This window comes from Gamsiella multidivaricata (genome assembly GCF_025024155.1).
Source record: "Gamsiella multidivaricata strain RSA 2152 chromosome Unknown BC939scaffold_82, whole genome shotgun sequence".
In the NCBI taxonomy this organism is placed as follows: Eukaryota; Fungi; Mortierellomycota; class Mortierellomycetes; order Mortierellales; family Mortierellaceae; genus Gamsiella; species Gamsiella multidivaricata.
Genome location: NW_026251790.1, coordinates 121,666 through 134,935, shown reverse-complemented (window position 1 = coordinate 134,935; position 13,270 = coordinate 121,666). Strand labels below are relative to the sequence as shown.

The 13,270-nt window shown below is 48.8% G+C and overlaps 4 protein-coding genes across 4 annotated transcripts; 2 read left to right on the top strand and 2 right to left on the bottom strand.

The window, feature by feature from the left end:
• Positions 1–482: 482 nt before the first annotated feature.
• Positions 483–707, bottom strand: BC939DRAFT_385186 (Myc-type, basic helix-loop-helix domain-containing protein; the record flags this gene model as incomplete). The annotated part of the gene is made up of 1 exon (XM_051551803.1): positions 483–707. A coding segment is annotated over one exon (225 nt), but the record flags the coding sequence as incomplete, so codon positions are not given.
• Positions 708–3,787: 3,080 nt separating this feature from the next.
• BC939DRAFT_311020 (uncharacterized protein) lies at positions 3,788–4,626 on the top strand. Its single transcript, XM_051551453.1, has 2 exons — positions 3,788–4,107; positions 4,366–4,626. Exons 1-2 carry the CDS (start codon positions 3,916–3,918, stop codon positions 4,567–4,569), a joined length of 396 nt encoding a protein of 131 aa, XP_051408033.1. The 5' UTR covers positions 3,788–3,915; the 3' UTR covers positions 4,570–4,626.
• Positions 4,627–7,271: 2,645 nt separating this feature from the next.
• On the top strand, positions 7,272–7,692 carry BC939DRAFT_464350 (uncharacterized protein). The gene has a single exon (XM_051557363.1). The coding sequence runs from the start codon at positions 7,311–7,313 to the stop codon at positions 7,563–7,565; it is 255 nt and encodes an 84-aa protein (XP_051408032.1). The 5' UTR covers positions 7,272–7,310; the 3' UTR covers positions 7,566–7,692.
• Positions 7,693–8,728: 1,036 nt separating this feature from the next.
• On the bottom strand, positions 8,729–13,225 carry BC939DRAFT_532361 (uncharacterized protein). The gene is made up of 5 exons (XM_051561655.1): positions 12,895–13,225; positions 12,674–12,772; positions 12,417–12,554; positions 10,384–10,861; positions 8,729–9,444 (listed from the first exon to the last, which is right to left on the bottom strand). The coding sequence occupies exons 1-5, from the start codon at positions 13,018–13,020 to the stop codon at positions 9,011–9,013; spliced, it is 1,275 nt and encodes a 424-aa protein (XP_051408031.1). The 5' UTR covers positions 13,021–13,225; the 3' UTR covers positions 8,729–9,010.
• Positions 13,226–13,270: the final 45 nt, after the last annotated feature.

The following is a 13,270-nucleotide window of genomic DNA, read 5'->3' as shown; positions in this document are numbered from 1 at the left end:
GCTCCACTCGCTGATGTCTGTCCCGCCCTTGTCGTATCTGACGACTCCTGTTGCTGCTGCATCGTAACATCGCTCGAACCTAAGGCAGCCGCCGTAGTAGCCGGCGTCCCTGCAGCAGCTCCCGTCTTCCCCACCTTCTTCGCATTACCTCCTTTCACGGTCGCCAATGCTGCAATGGATTTCGTATTAGCCTTTTTGTTCGTCTTTGGCGCCACAAACTCATCATCATCACTATCGTCCAGATCGGCCTGCGAACTATCCTTCCCACCCTTGTTCTGTCCACCAGGTTGTGTCCTAGCGGCCTCCACTGCTGCGGCGCTCAATTCTGCAACCTCCTCTGCCCTCCTCGCCACATCCTGTTCCTTAGTCGTTGCCTTCTCGATCTCGTCCTCTGGCATAGTCCACGACGCCAATAGATCCTCGTTCTGCTTCTTGATCGGACTGTTTTCAGGCAGCGCTACCATCCATGACTGCATCGCATTCTTCATGAACTCGTGTTGGGCCTTCAGCCGCGCCATTTCCAGATCACGCTTCGCGACCTCGCACTTAAGGTTGCAGATGTAGTCGAAGGACTTCTTGAGGAGAAAAACTTTCGAAGGCGATTTTTCTTGGATGCTGGGGATCATATTCCGAAGATCGTCGAAGCAGTGCTTAAGTGAGTCGCGGCGCTTCTGCTCAGCGGCCTTGTGTGATGTCCGACGCAGCTCGATTCCAGAGTGCAGGTCCGTATTATACGACAAGCCCAGTGCACTAGTTGGGGGATGGATGAGACGAAATTGTGAGGATACCGATGCAAAGAATACGTAGAAAAGGAGACAAATAAAAGTTGTTGTATGACTTACGTATGGTCACCATCGAGGATATTCTGGTAGTTGGACCTGGACGCCAACCGGGCCATTGCCTCGTTGGTTGACACTATGAATATTTTGCAATAGAAAGAATTGTCCATGTCAGCACAAATGTTCTTTCTCGCAACAAATTATGTTGCACAACTGCATATAAATCATTTGGTACGTACCCCCTGGCAACCATGGTTTCAAACTGGGCGAAACCAATTGCGGCTGCAGCCGCGGAGACACTAATATTGACTGACTACCTCGATGCTGTGGCATCAGAGTGGGTTTCAGCGCTGGCGAGATCAGTGCAAATCCATTCGGTGGCGGCGCCATCGGTGACATGGCCGCTGTTCCCGGCGTCAAGGCTAACTGCCGCGGAGTACTTGGCGCGGCTATCATGGCATCACCATTCGCCTGCCGCTTCGTTCCCCTCTTCTGTGCCGTAACCGATGGGGCCATCGCCGATTTCGTAGATGCTGCAGAGTCGTTATTCGCATTAGGTGGTAAACGCGATGGAGAACCTGCTGTTTGTTGCTTTGTCTTCCCATGAACTCCGAATTTAGGTGACGATGGTGTGGACTCCGTGCCAGAACCCGCGCCCAAGTTCATCAATGATGCGGGAGTGACAGGAGCAAGTGCGGATTTTGGTGTCTCTACAGCCGAAACAGTGCCGCCATTAGTGGTCGCAGATATAGGGCTTGCCGCAGCCGTCTCATTCGTGACCGATCCCGCTGCTGAAGCCGGTACAGAAACCGGTGCAGCGATAGGCGCCGATGGTGTATTGATACTATCCGCAATGGCCTGCAACGCCGGCGATGAGACAAAGGGCTGACTTAGAGCAGAGATTGGCTGGTGAATCGAAAGCTGATGTTGGCTTTGGATCTGAATTGGCTGCTGTGGATGGGCGAGGCTGCGCTGCCTCGGGGTATTATTCATCTGTGTCGATCCAGATGGCAGCATCATTGGTGAACTCGGCGGCGGCATCATGTGTGAAGCGGGCAGGGCAAACAACGCAGGGCTCTTGGATCCGTTAGTAGAGCTAAGCATTGCCATCGGTGACGAAGGCACCATCGACAGCTGGTGCATATTCGTCACCAGTCGCGGCGAGGGAGACGCTTGCGCAGCTTGTGACAGCGATGGCTGGGAAGTCGAGATGAGCAGCGGTGATGGGCTGGGTCGAGTTGGGAAGTGCATGATCAGTGGAGACGCCGGCGCTATGGACGAGGATTTGCTGCGGTTAGCCTGCTGCTTCCGGAGTGTCGCCGGGGACATAGGGTTGGTCAATGGTCTCAGAGCAGGCGAGCTCTTCGGGAGGGCACCACGGACAGGTCCAACAGTTCGAGGGGTAGTTGAGTTCAAGCCATTGACGCGCTCTGCTGTGGTCCTCCGCTTCATAGACGGTCGCTGGGAGTTGAGAGCGGGACTTCTGGCGGGCTGTGATGTATGAATCTGCTGTTGCTGTTGGAGCTGTAAGGAAGCCTGCTGCTGCTGACTTTGCTGTGCCAATTCTGGCTGAGGCTGAGATTGAAGCTGATGCAAATGATGCTGGAGATGCTGCTGTTGCGTCTGAGCCTGGTGGAACTGTGTCGGCAGTTGACTAAAGGTCTGGCCGGAGAAGGACAGATAATCGATAGAAGTCCGGTGCGGCTGCAAAGCAGGCGAGGTAAGTGGCGAAAAGATCTCGTTCGCGGTCGATAGGGCGTGAGTAAGGTTCGAGTAAGGATGGGATGGGGTCATCGCCGGCGAGATCAACGGCGTAAAGAAAACCTAGAGCGGAATTCAGGTACATGTTCAAGTCAGGTCAGTACAGCGCCCAAATCGGAGCCTGGATGAGGGTGAAAAAAAAAAAAAAAAAAAAAAAAGCCTAGCGCCGGAGTTCGGTTCTCACCTCGTCGTCTTCAAATTGGTCAGTGATCATCATGGCTGCATCCGAGGTCGTATCGGGCTGAACTGCGAGCGGCGACATGTACTGAGTGTAGTCAGTGGAGTAGTACTCACTGCCAGCAGGGGTGAGCAATTGATTAGGCTGAGATGTCGGCAATGATTGGATCTGTTGCTGTGGTTGTTGCTGCTGGAGTTGCTGTTGGTGGATGTTTTGCTGTTGCTGATTAAACTGTTCTTGTTGTTGTTGGTGCTGCTGCTGTTGTTGTTGCTGCAAAAACATTTGCTGTTGCTGTTGCTGCAATTGCTGTTGTAATGAAGTATTCACAAGGTTGACCTTATCAGGGTTCACCGGGAAGATGGGTGTTGTCGATGCAGAGGCAGTGGTCAGCATATCTGAGTTCAATGCCGAGGGGTGAAAATCGAACGCTCTTGGTGTAGAAGGGTCCTCGTCCATCAACTGTGTCTGGTTGATACTGTTACTGTGATTATCTTGAAGAAGCATATTGTGAAGTTCCTGCTGCTGGCCCTGCTGCTGTTGTTGTTGAAGCTGTTGCTGCTGAAGTTGCTGCTGAGTTGAATCAAACGAAAAATCGTTTAGCGTGAGCTCCAGCCCTCCTTGGTCGAGGCTGTATGAGCCGTCAAAGTTGAATGCCATTATCGTCCCCTGCGCTTTCCGTGATTGCCGAAAAAGCTGTATTCCAATCGCTTGCTATCCGAGAAATAGTATCTGCTTGCTAAAGGATCAGTCAATGAGACTGCAAAGCGAAGCAGTGGAAAAGAGGATATACGGAGCCCAGGGTGTCCTGCTGATAGGTACTGTACTGCTTGCCGCTACAGAGTGTTCAACGCAAGGAAGAAAGATGTCCTCTGTGTCCCTCTATACGCCCGCTACGGTATGTGGAGTAGGCCAAGCAGAAAAAGATAGATCGAGAACTGAGGCCTGACCCTGAGAGGAATTGTGATTTGCAGCTCCTGGCTGATGAAAGAAGATGAAGGGGTGGGTGATTCAGACAATGAGAATGACAAGAGACAAGTTAGAAAGCGAGGCCCTGCAGCTGCAACTCAAAAAAATTCGCCATCGTCCATCCCTTCGTTTGAAATAAGCATTTCTTATACTGAAACCGCTCCTCTCCTCTTACTTGCGCTGAATCAATCAATGTACCCACCCCAAAGCGAGTAGGGATGCCTCTTATCGATGCCCTTAACTCTTCTTTTTTTGTCTCTCTTGCTGGAATTAGGAGCTGAATCAGGGGCGAATAATACCTTGTCAAAGATAGTCGAAAGGAGGGCTCCTGTCCCTGTGCTGCTGTCTATTGCTGAATGGAATTTAGTTCGAGTGTGTAGATCTTCAATGGGATTGCAGCAGCGCAGAACCGGCTGGAATAAGGCAAGGTGAAGGAGTGAAGACGAAGAAAGAGAAAAGAGAGAATTGATTCGAGATCCACGTCCACTTGGATCTTTTCTGTGCAACTCTTTGAGGTCGTTCTGTCACGAGTAAACTTGGTTCTTCTCGTTTTGTTGCCCCGACCCTCCTCACACCTCCCACAACCAAATTCAACTAATTTGACAAGCATGTATAGGCGTATAGAAGTACTATTGACTGTGAGACTTTCGTCTACAAAATTATCCTCGACGGCCAACTTAGTACTATCTCCTCACGGCTTCTCTTTGCATCGTTGATTCTCAGGCCGGTACCTCGAACAAAGATAAAATCCCAGGTCATTCGTCTCATTTTGTTTTCCTGAGAAGAGTCCTACGTCCGTCGATCTGCTCCCTCAGTTTCCTTTGGCTCTCCGGCTGCGTTGTGCGCTCTATTATCGATCCTCGTTTCCATTTACAAGCATTTTAATTTTGGTCCGCCCATGATTGGCAATTTCTATGCACGTTCGTGAATTCTGGGCTTTGATTGGCTGCTGCATTTTGTCACCACTAGGATTTATGCCCTGGAGGAACTCGCTTCGTTCAGGACATGTCTCCTCGGCGATAAAGGCACCCGGCACAAAACCGAATCCACTGCTCACTTACTCGGGTATCCCGACACGGCGCCGACAGCTTCTTCGCAACACGAAGAAAATCTTTTCCAAAAAGGGTGCAAATCCAGGATACGGTGCTCGAACCTGTAAGCCAGCTGCAACGTCGAATCCTTCCCATGCGGCATTCTTTAATAATAATCACGAACAAAACAGCCACAGCAGAAAGTGAGCTTCATTACGTTTGAAAGAAGCCATGCGTTTCCCATGATGTGCATAAATTGTATGTGCTGCAAACGCTAACGAACATGCGACCTGGTAACCGCGTTAGAACCGGTGCTACGTATATGGTCTGTGCTGCATAACGCCCCACTATTTCTTTGATCGCGGTGCTTTTGTTCTTTCGGTGAACTTTGGCAAGTAAATATAGCTTGCGTACTCGAGATCAAGTAGATGATGCTCATGCTGCGTACTGTTTATGCAGGACCCTGCCAGCAGGTGAAAAAATAACAACGTGGTTTTGAGTTAGCACAACTGTGCCGTGCATACAAAGTGTACGAGAAGTAAAAATAAAGCTGTCGATGTTAGTCAGCTAGTCAGCTAGTCAGCTTTCGGCAAATAACAGATGTTGAAATGCTTGTTGACTGATGAAGATATCGCGATAAGAGTACCGCATAGAATGACAAAGCTGGCTCAACGGGCCCTCCATTCAATCGACATTAGGACCGGCACGACCTGCACATTGTAAGAAATGCCACGCGAGTCCTGTAATACCTATCCAGGGCAGGGAGCCCAGTGTTGATTCCAGCTGCGTCAAGTTCTGCGCCTAGCTCTTAACTTCAACGACCTAATCGAGATGATTGCTCAAACGACCTTGCCATTTGCGCCTTTCTATTCAATGCTCCTTTGTGCCTCAAGAGGTCTGACAAAAGCGCAACCGCACGGACAATGTACAAGTAGCGGAGCAACAAAGCATCGGATTTCCCAACTCATACACCAAAGAAAGAAAATCCTTTATGACGCCAAACAGCCTTTTTTTTTTTCTTTGTTTATAGCAAAAAAAAAAAAGGTTCTCTTGGACATTTAGTGCTGCTGAGCACAGCCATAATACGTTGTTTTGATAGTTGACAGAATATAAATGATGTTTTTATTGCTAAGTATATTACAGTGAGGATGCAAATGCGAGTGGGTATATAAATATGATAGCGCCTAAAGGAAGGCTTCGAGGCCTTTTGTGCGGCGATGTGCTATTAATGGATGAATGCGGAGGCAGCGGCATCACTCATGGACTTTCGCATAACCATGTCGAGGGCCTGCTCGCGAGTCATCTTTTCAACCTGGCCCTGAGCGGGACGCTGTTCCTGCATGGAGGTACGAGGGGTCTGGGCTGGGGTCGAGGCAGCGGAGGCGGATTGGTTCTTAGAGGACTTGAAGAGAGGCATGGCTGAGATTGGTCTTGTTGGCTGATTGGTTTGGGTGTTGGTAGAGGAAGAGGAAGAGGTATTGTTTTGGTAGACTTGTTTGGTTGTGTTGCGAATGAGGAGCGGGATTCACATTTAAATACTGAAAACGAACGAACACACGGGTCATGCTTTGTTTCTAATCTTAGACATGCGATGACGGAGCATGGGCCATGCCGGATGTTCTGATGAGAAAATCGGCGAAGGAATGAAAAGAAAAAATAGCGGGCGGAGTGTCGAAATGATGAAAAAAGCGCGCACGGCTTCCGTGCCTGAGGAGATTAAAAAATGCTGCGGGATGGCGGGCAGTAAATTTGGACAGGATGATGGGAACAAAAGGCATGCCTAGAAAGGAAATTGGACATGGTTCATAAAAATAAGCATTCCTCAAAGAGGAGTTACTAAACCCCTTCACTGACAGGCGTCTCTTCCTCCAAACGTTCGAGTAAATCGATTCCCCCCCAATGCGTCACCCCACTTTCCTCCGCCGCAATCGACACTACTGCGTCGTTGTCCGACTCCTTCCTGGAACAGAGACAGGGATAGCGTCTGCCCCAAACACGATTCTCCGAAAGACACAACATGATGACTGAAGTCCTCACTTTTAGCAAACCTCGCTGATTAAGGCATGCTCATGACCGGACTGCTTCAAAAGGCCACGTACCCTGTATTCTTACCCATCGTTCTACTCTGCCTTGCTTCTGCATCGCTGCGGTTTGTATGGAATCATTCTCAACATTTCATTCACGATTTTAATGCCCGAAACGCTGAGTCTGGTCAAATGCATGGGCCAACACAACCCCATCCCTACTGAACCAACCATCGTCGACTTTGCCTCCCACGACCCGCGGCATTTAAATGCTGGATCACCCCCAAACCCCTCAAGCGTATGAACTACCGTAAAGAGTCCGCCTTTGGGTCGAGGGAAATGCTGAGTGTACTGAGTTCTACTCTAGCATGACTTAAGCGCGCGTAAAGACGTTTGTCTAGACTCCGCATGTCTTGAGCATGGACGTGAATCGGGTCTCGCTGAGATGAAAACGAGCCGAGTCATCATTCTCAAGTAAGAATAAGTAAGAGATGTGTAAAGAGTAGCTAAGAATGGAGTCCAAGGCGCTTTTTTTTTTTTTTTTTTTTTTATATATAATGGACTCGACCAGATGGCGCCATATCTCATCACCAACAGCACTCCACACATCTCCAATATGCCATTCTTCAAGCGCCCAAGCAAGAACCAGACCAGCTCGGCTGCCCAGACTCCCGTGCAAACCCCAGCCCAGACTCCTAGAACTTCGATGCAGGAACAGCGTCCTCAAGGCCATAAGCACCAGAGTGCGATGACCCAAGACGAGGCCATGCTCATGATCATGCAGACCAAGATGTCGAACGCTGCCTTTGGTCCCTTTATCCAGTAGCAGCTGATCCCTCCTCGGAGCCTCAGCCCCATTCCCACCATTCTACACATCACACAATATCCTAGCATTTTAATAAACAGCACTTAATACTTTACTGAATTTCCTTTTGAACATGCAACATCAGATACCATGACCTTAGTCAATAAACACGTCAGGCACAGAACACGTATAAACGGCTCCGTACAGCATATTGGATAGGTTGAACTCCACAGCTTTGTTTATAATTATGCATTGCCTTCCATTCTTGGCGCTTTTCTTTCGACGTTTACCTTTCCCATCCTTATTTGTCGCGCAAAACATCCCACAAATGCTTGACACCATCCATCGCTTCCATAAGAGCATCCGCTGAGGAAAGAAAAATTCAGACGCCGAAATAAAAATCTGAGCGCGGCATAGAGGCACATACCAGACATGTTTGCCGCGCGCGCGGCATTTATTTCGAACTCCAGCAAACAGCTACGGGCATAAGTCGACGAGTGCAGACCGCGCCGGTGCATCCTAAATTTGATGCCCAGGCAACCGTAGAATAATCTAGGGGCCCATGCTCCATTCATTCCTTGGCCGTTGCAAATGGAAGTGCCAAGAATAGAAACTCCGCAGACGTGGAAGAAAACGACTATGTATAAAAGAGGTCTCTTTTCCCTATTTTTTTTTTCCTCACTCACAAAGCATCTCCCAACAGCGCAAAGCAACTCAAACCAACCAAACTCTCAAGTACCCATCCTTCCCTCAAGTTTCAACAATTTTAGCCATGCCTTTCTTCAAGTCCAACAAGAACAAGACCTCCTCTGCTGCCTCGACCCCAGCCCAGACTCCAGCTCAGACTCCTCGCTCCTCGATGCAGGCTGCCCGCCCCAAGCAGACCGGCACGCTGACACTCGACCAGGCCATCGATATGGCGATGCAGAAGTCGACTTACAACATGACCGCTGGTTCCAACCTCCTGTAATGTGTCACAGCGAGGCACCCCACTGAGGTTCTCCTATACCCAGAGGAAAAAAAATCCCCCTCCTTGCATTCATCAACACCAGCATTACTAGCATCGTCGTTCCGATTTGTATAACAACCCTCCCATAACAATAAAAACACCAGCTGTTTCCCAGTAAAAACATATCTTCGTTTGTTAATGCCATACGTATGCTTTTTTTTTTTTTTTTTTTTTTAAAAAAAAAAAAAAAAGTGCTGTAGTGATTCCGATTTGGTCGCGTTAAGCGCTGGGAACATGCCTACGCACACAAACCCCCAAGGAGAAACATGAAAGGCGTAAACCCATTAAATCTACAAAAAAAATCGTTTATTAACTTGAATAAGGATGGGAAATAGTACTATGGGTCGTTAAAGTGTGGAGTCGTAACAAAAAAAGTCGAAAAGAATAAATGTCTTTGATCATCAAACGCGTCTTTGCGCATTGTGCCTCATCGCCCTTTTGATTTTTGAGGACGACCTTATCCAACGTAGGGACCGCAGGCGGCGTTGTTCACAGTCCTTCGCATGATACGAAACAGGGCTTGATCGACGGTCATAACAGGACCCGGGCATCCATGGCGGGCTCCTTCCAGCGAGGCACGAGACGGCTCTGCGAGCGAGGTGGTTGGGGTCGTGCTCTGGTTTTTGGGAGAGGTCAACTTGAAGAGCGGCATGGTCGGGATGTGGTAGATTAGGCGTGGATTGTCTGTTGTGTGATTTTTTAACTGCTGCGTTGAAGGAGGAGAATTGGGATGGTCATTGGTGATCGTATTTATACTCGCGTCGAGCCAAGTCATTTCAATGTCCAGAACCCAACTCGGCGATGGCTTCTTACGAGCATGCTGTTCGGAGACATTGTCCACCAAATGACTTCCATTTCTAGCAATCAATGTCTTTTGCAGGAGCAAAAGAGCTATCCCGGGATATTATGGATGTTTTATTAAGCTTGAATTCCGTGAAAGGGTTCCTAAACGCTGGTCAAACGTGCCGCGGTTGGAAAACTTTAAAGAAAGAAAATGTCTAGGGATTTGAGCGGTAGACAAATTAGCCGAATTCTCGTTTTCTGACTGTCAGCGAATATAGAACGCACGTAGAAAACCATAAGCCTTGAGAAGCGTAGGGTCGGATGCTCTCGGCAGCATCGAATACGTACTATGGAATACATACACGGCATGGCAACCCATTTAAGCGACCTCTTCTTTCTTTTTTTCCCCATGAACTTGAAGTAGCATACGAGAAGCAGTAGTAATAACTAATGCGATACATTGGGAACAGCGCGTCTCAGGTCTGGATTGACAACCTCATTAAGTATAAGTCACGAAGAAGGGCTATGGTATCGCAAGGAAAATTAAGGGACCCTATAGTCGAAAAGACCTGCTTATCATATAGTCTTTGCGTGATAGGCGTGAGGGCTGCGGTGTGTCCGCGTAAGAGTACTAGTAAATGAAGGTAGATGTTATTTGGAGGCGCCAGTGACTTTGCCCATATCTGCTTGCTTTCGACAGGGATATAAGTGTGCTGGCGGGTACACCAGCAAAGTGCTTGTCTAGCAGGACTTTGAAGCCCAAACGATCTAAGTCCCTTTTGTTTTGTTGGCGACTATCTGCTTTACAATTACCCTGACCTTCTCAACTGGTTGAAGCTTGTAAGCGACCGTTCTTTGCTGAGATGTCGAAAATTGTGCATGTTGATCGATCGGGGAGGTCTCCAATGTACTTCAACAGCTCTGCTTTGTTGAGGTTCCATTTAGCCTTGTTGTTACAAGGAGTTCATGGCCGCCACATTAGCAGATTTGGTGGGTTTCTTGTTGAGTGTGCGGAATGGTATGACGCGCCATCGAGGTGGATATTACAAGGGTCAAACCTCATTTTAGTGAAGTTCCTGCACAGCTTCTCGAATACGCCATCAAACACATCGGCTGTGAAGTTATCATGATAGTCGCGATTGTCCGCAATGATGCCAGCTTCTCGGATTTCCTTTGGGACCTCTTTCCATAATCCAGCCTCATATTCCCCACCACGATTTGTTGCCCCGAGATGAGTCTTCCCGATCGCCGGCCAGATGTGTACGCTATCCTTGACGAACCGAGCCTGCAACGGCTTTCTGACCCTGCTCCACCTCATAATGAATGCAGCAAATATAACAAGCAGGAGTTTCCGACCAAGCTCTGACACGGTCCCACCCTTCTTTGGGACCCATCGATTTGTCGCAGCATGGTCGAGGTGGCAGTACGATTCGTCCATAAAAACCTCAGGTTGAAGTGGCCGGAGCTTGTGCTCTTTGCCTGCCCAGGTTCCGTAGGTGGCGCTCAATATACTTGAGCCGATAATCTACGTTTAGTGGTGCATCGCGTAACATGGAATTTGTACAGGTTCTGACGCTAGAGATTGTGCGGGTGTACATTGAAATTTTTTTGAATTGATTTTTTTATTATAAAATCTGAGAACACTATAGGGACTGCATTTTCGGCGGACAAGAATTTCAGGCTTGGTGAGTTTTTGAATTGGTTTTCTATTGTAAAAATATTTGGTCGCGACTTCTTGGCGAGGAGTCTGTTCAGTTGTTTTTTATTTTATTTTTTTACGCGTCTTTGCAGTGTTTAGTGGACGCGTGAGGCTTGTGACAGCTAAATAAAGACGGCCAAGAGGACGTGCGCGTAGAACTTGTCTCTTCCCTTTCTGCCCTGCCTTCTCCTCCTCCCTTCATTGGCCCCTCCCTTCATTGGCCCCTCCCTTCATCGGTCCCTCTCTTCCTGGTCGCCCTCCCTGGTCCGCCCTGTCAAGGTTGCTGAAAAAGGTAATGGTAATGATGTGCTTGGTCCGAGTCAAGATCGAGCAAGGCGGTGTTGAGCTACATGGGTGGAAAACACGTCACTCCCCAGCTCTCTGCTGGCCTGGGTTGTCCACGTACTGGCTACGGTGCGTCGGGCTCTTGGGGTTGGAAGCATGTCAGTACACCTTGGGCCAACACACTCACATCGCCGATGACCAGAACCGCAGGGGTACGTATCTTGTGCGTATTTCGTGCGGGGCTGTCTGCGCTTTAAGCGGTGCTCTTTCTGTTTCTTTTTGTTTGGCTTCGCAGACCTGGCTTTTGTCTTGAGAGACACTAGCTCCAGGTTCAAGTTGTCTTTCGGATGAAGAGCCGTCCATTTGGGTGACGAGTTGCTCTTTCGGGTGGCAGGCACGGGAGACAACATGCACATGTACTTGATATGGGTGGAGCGAGCAATCCTTCATTCGTGCATGGCTTTGCCACTGGGGAACACAAGATCTTGGGCTGTTTACAGCTCTCATTAACCACTACATTTTTTCTCAGCCTTATGACACCCAGTAGGCAACGTCCGATCTGTCCTCTTGGTATGGTTTGTCCACTACGCTATGATGGTTCGATGGTTTCTGTTCATTTTTCTTTAGGTTTCTTCTTGGCCCAACCTACAGCAGCAGGTTTGGAGGCCTAGGTGAGAAACGAAGACATTGCAATACTGCATATCCACATTCACAAGTATATTAGCTGTTCCATTAGCAACAACAATAAAGTGAAGAGAAGCATGAAGACACGCGTCCATAATGAGCTGCTTAGCCATTGAAACTGCAAGGAGGCTGCTGGTACTCGTCTGCTAGTGATGGGCTGCAAGGAGAACTACGAGTGAACCATAGCACGTACGGCCACATATGGGTCTCCATCTTCAGGAGCAGGCTTCTCGTATTCCCTATTGTATCCACTCAGTACAACGCGTAACATCACCCCATGTCCAGTTGCTCATGCTGCAATAAAGCGTTCGTCTTTACGATTTATTCTTATGCGTTGTGGTATGGATCACCTCCATGATGGATACAGAGAGCAATATCCCATATGGAGCATCGACATTAGACCATAGCAGACCTCTGCGACCTCGAGGTCGTAGCTCCAGAGGTCCAGTGCAGGTCCACGAAGCAGCCTAAAATGGCCCACAGCACGGTATCTGTTCTCCGCCAAGTCATGAGCCCTGGTGGCGGACGCGGCTCCTGTCTCGAAACGACTCTACACACACGACCGTGACAGGATGTCTTGGTTATGCTCCACTTACAGTCAGTTCGGAATCACTCCACAACCCTGCAAACGAACGAACAAACCAATGAAGAGCAACCAAGCTATATCACGTCTCGACGGAAAGTGCGGGTAGGCACAGCAATCGGAAGCTTAACAGTGACCAAGATGTACGGGTTGCGAAATGCAGATGCGGATTTAATGGAGCAGAGCTATAATGTACACGGTATGGTATATGAGGCTACAGAAGCTGAGTGGCCATGGGGATCTTTTAAAGGAGACTGGGACCAGTGGCGATGCTATAGCTCGATTTTTTCATTGCCAGATCGATGACCTGATCGAGGGTCAGGAGGTTCGACTGGTTGGCAGTGCGGATTGTTTGGATCGACGAGCGGGGGGTCTGGACTGGGGTCGAGGCAGCAGAGGAGGTCTTGTTCTTGTTGGACTTGAAGAAGGGCATGGCTGAGATTGGGTTGTTGCTTGACGGAGAGGAGATGCTGTTGGTGATGATGAAGATCTTGAGTTGGTTGCTTGGAGTGCTTGAGTAGCTTGAGTAGCTTGAATAGCTTAAGATGCTTGAGGTGTTGAGATGAAGAGCAGCAAGAAGGTGGGGAATGCAGACATATTTATACACACGAAAGGAAGAAGCACTGCGTTCTTTTTCGGAGGAAAAAAAAGAAAAAAAAGACAAAGAATAACCCTCCCAGAAC

What these genes read in the sequence shown, in the direction of transcription:
- BC939DRAFT_311020 (XM_051551453.1), top strand. Translation starts at nt 3,916, where the DNA reads ATGCCCTTAACTCTTCTTTTTTTGTCTCTCTTGCTGGAATTAGGAGCT. An exon ending in GCAGAACCGGCTGGAATAAG is followed by an intron (nt 4,108 to 4,365) that starts GCAAGGTGAAGG and finishes CGGCCAACTTAG; the next exon opens with TACTATCTCCTCACGGCTTC.
- BC939DRAFT_532361 (XM_051561655.1), bottom strand. Translation starts at nt 13,020, where the DNA reads ATGCCCTTCTTCAAGTCCAACAAGAACAAGACCTCCTCTGCTGCCTCG. An exon ending in CCCGCACTTTCCGTCGAGAC is followed by an intron (nt 12,555 to 12,673) that starts GTGATATAGCTT and finishes TCGTGTGTGTAG; the next exon opens with AGTCGTTTCGAGACAGGAGC. An exon ending in TAAAATGAGGTTTGACCCTT is followed by an intron (nt 9,445 to 10,383) that starts GTAATATCCACC and finishes ATCCCGGGATAG; the next exon opens with CTCTTTTGCTCCTGCAAAAG.
- BC939DRAFT_464350 (XM_051557363.1), top strand. Translation starts at nt 7,311, where the DNA reads ATGGCGCCATATCTCATCACCAACAGCACTCCACACATCTCCAATATG.